Source organism: Nematolebias whitei, chromosome 15 (assembly GCF_014905685.2).
Source record: "Nematolebias whitei isolate Nwh7 chromosome 15, NemWhi1, whole genome shotgun sequence".
Taxonomy (NCBI): Eukaryota; Metazoa; Chordata; class Actinopteri; order Cyprinodontiformes; family Rivulidae; genus Nematolebias; species Nematolebias whitei.
Window position 1 is genome coordinate 18992352 of NC_056512.1, and position 7707 is coordinate 19000058.

Here is a 7707-nt window from a genome sequence, read left to right on the forward strand (position 1 = left end):
AAATAATTTATGTCACCTATTTAGTCTAAATGAGTTAAAAACACTATAGCACTGTAATTATGAGCAAGATGGCAACAACTTCAGAATCTCTGCAGACACGTTGTAGCCTTGAACATAATTATCATGAAAATTGATCTTTTTATATTTTAAAGTGTGGAACGCTCCCTTCGAGTCTCTGGTGAGACTTTGCCTCAAGCAGAAGAATAGAACATTCTAGTCTTGTTCACAGGGAGGAAGAAGTGAAAGATTGAGCTACAGATTGGGGCCGTGTCAGCAGTAATGAGAGCATTGCTCCGGTATCTTGTGGTAAGGAAAGAACTGAGCCAAAAGGCAACGATCTTGATTTTCTTGTTTGTCTGTTCCAACCCTCATGCATGGTATAGGTAAATGGATATGTATGATGTATGGGTGGAAATCTGGAACCTACCTAATTGAATCACATGTTGGGGATGAATAAAGTCATCTAAATCTGAATCTGAGTCTGAATAAGGACCATATCAAAAGATCCTGAATACAAGTGGCTTAAATGAACGTTGAGGAGCTGCTGCTCTTTTGCATCAACAAGAGTGAGCTGAGGTCGTTCAGGCATCTGATTAGGATGCCTCTTGGATGCCTTCCTTCCTCTGGAGGACTTCTAATCTTGTTCTATCAGGAGGAAACCCTGGACCAGATCCAGAACTTGTTAGAGGGATTACTTATTATTTTTGGAACACTTTGGGATCCCTCAGGAGGATCTGGAGAGAGGGGTTCCCTCCTGGACTTGTTACATCTGGATGTTACCTGGATGGATGGATGGATGGATGGATGGATGGATGGATGGATGGATGGATGGATGGATGGATGAAACAGTGTTACAGTCCTCATCAAGTGAACATTAAAAGAATGTAAAAAAAAAGGAGTTCTGAAACTATTTTTAAAGAGAAATTGAACCTTTTGAAGTATTTTAGAAAATGATCAAATGATAAAGTGCAATAGTGGTGGTAAAAAAAGTAAAATAAAATAAAATGCACACTTCGACACTGTTGGATGGATGGCTATATTTATAACCACAACGGAAACATTTGAGCACATTTCATGTCCAGTTTTATACAAAATGTGAGAAAAATTCAGTGAGTCAATGATAACCCAAGGAACAAAACACATTAATGTATGTGCATGTAGTACATCAGGGGCATCACTAACAGGGGGCTGGGTGGTGGCCACCGCTAAAACTGTGGTGGCCCCCCCACTGGCCCCCCTTGGCCAGACAATTTTATCCTGTTGAGTCTCTAGCTTTTGCTTGTTGTTTATTTTTATTTTCAGCTTCATGTTTAGGATTAGAGAATCATAAACATAAAAACAAACACTGTTTTTTTTTTTTTTTTTAGCAATTATGAATTAAAACTATAGATAAATCTCAAAAAAGGGTTAAATCATGTCATCTGGACAGTTTCTTTTTGGAAGAAACGTTTCGTCTTTCATCTGAAAAACTCCATCAGTCTGAGGCCTGCCAACCCAGATCTTTTTTTAAATTTTAAGGATAGCTTAAATAAAACGTCTAGTTCCCCTGAATTAGGACAACTATTCTAAAATTAAACATCTTCAGTATTATGATGCTGGGTCTCAGAGGTTATATTTGTAATATTTGGTTATATTTGTAATATTTATAATAAAAATAAATTCAGTTTTTGGGCAGCATGGTGGTGCAGTTGGCAGAGCTGCTGCCTCTCAGCGAGCAGGTCCTTGGTTCAAATCCCAATCCAGGGGCCTTTCTGGGTGGAGTTTGCATGTTCTCTCTGTGCATGCATGGGTTTTCTTCGGGTACTCCAGTTTCCTCCCACAGACCAAAAACATGCATATTAGGCTGATAGGTAACTTTAAATTGTTCCTAGCTGTGAGGTGAATGGTTGTTTGTCTCATTTGTGTCCCTGTGATGGACTGGAGACATGTCCAGGGTGTCCCCCCACACCTTACACAGTGATAGCTGGACATGGGCACCTGTGACCCCTGCGACCTGATAAAGGAAGAAGCGAATCAAGAGAATGGATGGATGGAAATTTAGTTTGTTCTGTGTATTTTTATTCCCAGTTTTTGACATATATACTGTAATGCCCCTTTATTGGTCCCCACACCCCAATAAATAAATAAATAAATAAACTGTTAGAGCAATAATCAAATAAAAAGGTTTTAAAGTATAGAAGTAGTGGCTTTAAATGTGAGACAGTTTTGTTCAATGAAGATGAATTAAATTAAAGCTGTACATATGAAGGGTTGTCAGCTCACTCATCCAGGTAGATAACAACAACAAAGCATGTCATCTGGACCAACCCAGATGATTTAACCTTTTTTCTCACTTTTATAATTTAATAAGATGCAAATATGTTATATTTTTTTCATAATGAGATGCATAATGACTCCTAAAGTCTTGCATAGTGCTGCTGAGATTTTTAAAAAGTGTAGCAGACAAAAAGGTTCCCGCTTATTGTGTTTTTTCTTTGTTCTGACATATAAATATCAAAATAATGCTAACAGTGTGTAGTTCTTTAATTTTATAGTCACAAATAAGTAGCATTAGCTCAAATTTAGTGCTGTCAAAAAAGTTTGCAGCTCTGAAAGTATCTCATTTTTATGGTAAACTTCTTTATGTTTCGTCATAGTCCAGGAACACAATCCGTTTCTATGGGAACGCTCTTCTACGGAAGCTCGCGTGGGTCATAAAAAGGTGGAAAATTGCGAACGGTGTCAGGAGCGTCGGCCGTAGCTGAAGAATGCTTGACGTGGAAAGTGTCCGGGCCGAGTAACAAAGTTCTGGGTGAAACAAGTGTCTTCTCTGTTTTCAGTCGAGGCCTCCACAGAAGAATGAGTGTAGATAAAGCCGAGCTGTGTGACTCGCTCTTAACCTGGGTGAGTTTTTATTAGCAAAGCGAGGCTAGCCTCCGGCGGCTAACAGGTGACAGCAGGTGTCGGCTAATTATCTAACAAATGTTTATTTTTTTATTCTGTACGCCCTGACAGTCGATACATTCTGTTTAACTGAATATAATAACTCGTAAGAAGCTGGTACGTCTGACACTTGTGCTGTTTTAACCTTCGTTTTTAGTCAAGCTAGCTGAATGTCAACATGTTGTGAGTGTCAACAACGTTAACAGCTAAACAAACAAACAAACAAACAAACCCAAACTGTTCAGTTTAGGCTTTAAACTAAAACTATGTTTGGTTGTTTGAGATGCTGCTAATGGTCCGTGGGAGCTCAGGACAAATACTAACACGTTAATGCTCAAATCAATTCATTCATTATTAGCAAATTTAAGATGTTTAAAATTATTTAAATTTATTTTCACAACTTTTTTTTTTGTATAAGAAGCACAACATTAAAGAATAAATTAATTACAGGAGGAGTACACGTGATTTTAACCCTTTAAATATGACATGTTTCAGAAGTTTTATCTGTAAAACAAGGAAATCCATCATTATCTTCACTCCTTCCTTTGTCGGGTTGCGGGGGGTCACTGGTGTCCATGTCCAACTATCACTGTACGAGAGGTGGGACACCCTGGACAGGTCTCCAGTCCATCACAGGGACACACAGACAAATGAGACAACCATTCACTCTCTCACTCACACCTAGAGACAATTTAGAGTTACCAATCAGCCTAACATGCATGTTTTTGGTCTGTGGGAGGAAACTGGAGTACCGGAGAAAACCCACACATGCACGGAGAGAACATGCAAACTCCACACAGGAAGGCCCCTCGGCTGGGATTTGAATCGGCAACCTTCTCACTGAGGCAACAGCTCTACCAACTGCGCCACCGTGCCACCCAAACAAGGAAATATAAAGTCTAAAGTATTTGTCCCAGAACAAAAGTAAATGGCTCAAGTTTTATTTTAAAATAATAATAATAATAATAATAATAATAATAATAATAATAATAATAATGATATTTTTGTTATACTTGAGTCAAAGATTTAAGTCATTTTAGCTGGGTCAAAGGACGTGTGAACCCCTGGGTTAAAGCTACTTTTGGAGCCTTATCAACATAGTTATTTTTAGTAAATTAAGTATTTGCTCGTTAATTTCAAAGTTTCAAATCTCACAGAGCTGAGCTTTAATGTAGAGCTTGAAGCACAAGAAAAAAGCTGACTTACCTAAAACTGAGAAACTCTGCTCGTTCACATTTAAGCAGTAATTGCTGCACAAGCCACGCATGGATCTGAACTGTTCTCTATTTAAACTCACAAGTAAATAATGTGTTTTTCGTTGACAAAAGCATCAAAGCTGTGAGAGAATGTATAGAGTGTCAGTAAGCGAAACGGCATGAACACTTTATCTTACCGATTCAAAATTACACAAAGTAAGTCACACCTACAGAGTTTTGCTTTGGGGAAAATAAAATCTAAAATCTGAGGGGGTGGGGGGGAAGCTAACCTAATTTTATGAAAAATGATACATTGTATGACAGTTTTTGTTGTAACCTTAACATGAAGATAAAAAAAAAGATTATTGGGAATATTTGCAAACCTTTTTATGGCTCAATTGCACAGACTAAAGTCATTGAGTAAAATTAGTTCTCCACTGACTTTAAACTGTGAAACTCTGAAGCAAATTAAACATAAATCTGCTATAAACCAGAAAGCAGTTGAAAATTCACTTAGGACTGAATTAATGAAATCTCTTTCCTGTGACGTGGGCGTGCAACTCTTCAGAGATGAGCACGTAAGACGTCTGGAAAACTGATAATTTAAAAACATTATTACGATTTTGGGGTTCTGTAAATGCATAAATGTCTGGGACTGCCCTGGGAATCTCTTTGGAACGTCTAGCTCGCCGATCTGCCACATAAATGTTGTTGTTCTCTCGTTTTAAGTGTAAGTGCTATTGAAGTGGGCACTTTTGGAGGTGGTAGACAGTAGAAGTGGGGGGGTCAAATATTGTTGAAGTGTAAAACTTGTTGCTAGAAATAAAATGTGTTCACGACCATATTTTCATGTAAAAAAGTTTGTTTTTATCACTTTAGTGGCGTCAGTTTAAACCCAGCAACCCTGGAGGTCTTTTGTTCCACCAGTATGTTCCTACGGTAGCCCAAAAGGGACAAACCGAACTTTAACTTAAGAAAAGACATTTCTTTAAGTTGTTCTACTTACTTGGAAGTAACTGGAAAAATGAAGGTGTTAAATTGATTATAGCCTCCGATTTTAAACTGCTCGATATTACATCTTACACCCTGGACTAAGATTTTTAATGTAATGTCGTTTCATTTCTAAATTTGCATTATATTAAAGTTATCACTGAAATACTTTTTGTTTAAAATTATTGTTACAAAATTAATATTTTTGTTCTTAATTTTTAGTTGGTCTATGGGTTTACCAGTTCATTTAAAGCAGGTTCCACATTGAATTATATAATTTGTTGTGCGTGGTTTCTAAAATTTCATGTTTGGTTTCTTAAGAAGGCGTTCTCTCATTAAATGTGTTGGCTTGAATAAAAATCTGATGGACAAACCCACTGAAATAAACTTTTAAATGGTGTATTTTATACTTTCAGTGGTATGGGGGGGGGAGTCATGGAAGCAAAATAAAATCTGTTGGCACAAAAGATTACTCCTTGAAATGTTTCGTCAGTCGGGTCTTGTCTTTAATTCTGATCTTTGCTGTCGTCATCAAAACTGGAACTAATGGAGCGGTTTGTAGCAGGTGCATATTTCTCAACACACCTTTACCTGAATGTTTGGTAGTCAAACCTACTGATGTCCTGCTAGCACAAACAATTACTTCAAGTTTTGTCCGAACAGAATGTGACATTGTTCATGGATTATTGCTGTAAGTTACCTGTTCACTGACTTTTCTTTATGTTTGGTTGGTTCTCAGCTGCAGACGTTTCAGGTCCCGTCCAGTAACAGCAAACATGACCTAACGAGCGGAGTGGCCGTCGCTCACGTCCTGCACAGAATGTAAGCTGCTCTGCGTGTTGTACAACACGAGCTCTGAACCAGCGGTTCATCAAAGTTAGTTTAGTGTCCTCGCACTGACATTTGCTCTATCCAGCCTTCTGGTTCGTGTGCATCTTTGCAAAACCTGAACCACTTCAACTGTGAAGTCAGAGCTCGAGTCTTCTTTGCTCAGGTTTTGCCTTTACAGCATCAAGAACATGTGAGTTTTAGGTAAACCTAAACTCTTTGTTACCAGGCCTGTCACATTAAACAATAAATCAATCGCATGATGAATGAAAATGATCATTTTCATTTATCGGCTTCATCGTTTCTTCATGTTTCTGTCTTTCTACTGAACACTGGATGACAAAAGGCTCAACTCCGGTACTCTTCACTGACTTTTCTTTTTTGTCATTTCTTTAAAATTCATTTTAAACGTCCAAAATCGCATTTTTAAATCATTAAAAGCAGCTAAGCTACGAGCTAAGCCAACAGGCCGACCTCGGGGAAATAAACCTCAGTCTTGTCCAAGCTCCAAAATTCACGGTTGAAACCCGTGCCTTCATGTAAAAAGTTGTTTTTCTCTGCAAAAAGAAGCTGAGAACTCGTTTACGGATTTTTTTTAATTTTTATTAAAAGCTTTGTGTGAAAAATGCTATGCTGAAGAGCTCGAACCACACCGAGCGTCCGCCATTTTGAGGAACAAAAAACAGGAACAAGAGAGCCCATGTCACGTCAAGGGGCCTCCCTCCAATTTTTCTTAGACACGCTGCTTACTCCCTCACTATCCATCCTTTGGTTCAAACAGTCTTATACTGCCATCCAGTGGTCAAAAAAGGTACTACACACAAAATTAACCATTTCATCTTAAATTTGACAATAATTACTAATTATTGTCAAATTTCAAACAATATTATCGTTTATCGCAATAATTTCTGAGACAATTAATCGCCCAGCAAAATTTGTTATCGTGACAGGCCTATTTGTAACTTGCAGCAACACAACTGGTTTAAACTTCCAGAACATTACATTTTAAACAATTTAAACGTGTTGATGTCCTGCGACTCTCCTGAACAGGTGTTCTCCAGCGTCATTATTTTTAGACAAACGGGCTTGATGCAGCTCTGCCTGCGGCTCCTTGTACATCCTGATGATCAGAGAAGTCCTGTAGCTACACTTCTCTTTTTATTAACAGAGACCCCTCGTGGTTTAATGAGACGTGGCTTGGCAGCATCAAGGAGGAGAGCGAGGACAACTGGCGCCTCAAGGTAGTTTATGAAACAGCAGGACATGACGGCTCTCAATGCTTACTGAGAATAATATTTTTCTTGTCTTTTAATTAAAATAAAAATCAACAATTTTGTTTAATTTTTTTCAGGTCAGCAACTTGAAAAAGATTCTTAAAAGCATGCTGGAGTATTACCACGATGTAAGAAGCTTTATCAGTTTAATTTGATCTTGTTTTATTCACGGCCAGAGTGTAAAGTCTCATGTCCCTCTGCCTCGTTCAGGTCCTCGGTCAGCAGCTGTCTGATGAGCATTTGCCAGATGTGAACCTGATTGGGGAGATGGGAGACGTCCCTGAACTGGGCAAGCTGGTCCAGCTTGTGCTGGGCTGCGCCGTCAGCTGTGAGAAGAAGCAAGGTGAGCCGCCTGCTGGATTAAAGGAAATGAAGTTAAATAACTCCCAGACTGACTCGGTTAAGCACATGAACTGACCACATGCTGCTTCACATCGTTAAAGGCCGTTTTACAGATTATAATTAAGGAGTTTAAACGGATCAGGGCTTTGATTTTG

At 38.5% G+C, this 7707-nt stretch overlaps 1 protein-coding gene and 1 long non-coding RNA gene across 2 annotated transcripts in view; both read left to right on the plus strand.

The window, feature by feature from the left end:
- Positions 1-2709: 2709 nt before the first annotated feature.
- LOC119421491 lies at positions 2710-7234 on the plus strand. The gene is made up of 3 exons (XR_005187371.1): positions 2710-2883; positions 5848-5930; positions 7105-7234. It is a non-coding gene; the product is annotated as an uncharacterized LOC119421491 (long non-coding RNA).
- A 71-nt stretch (positions 7235-7305) lies between these two features.
- The window catches only part of LOC119421063 (protein Hook homolog 2), a 2167-nt gene continuing 1765 nt past the window's right edge, over positions 7306-7707 (plus strand). The window contains exons 1-2 of the mRNA XM_037688465.1: positions 7306-7338; positions 7421-7553. Of these exons, the coding sequence (XP_037544393.1) occupies positions 7318-7338; positions 7421-7553 (154 nt within the window). The 5' untranslated portion in view covers positions 7306-7317. The remainder of the gene's footprint in view (positions 7339-7420; positions 7554-7707) is intronic.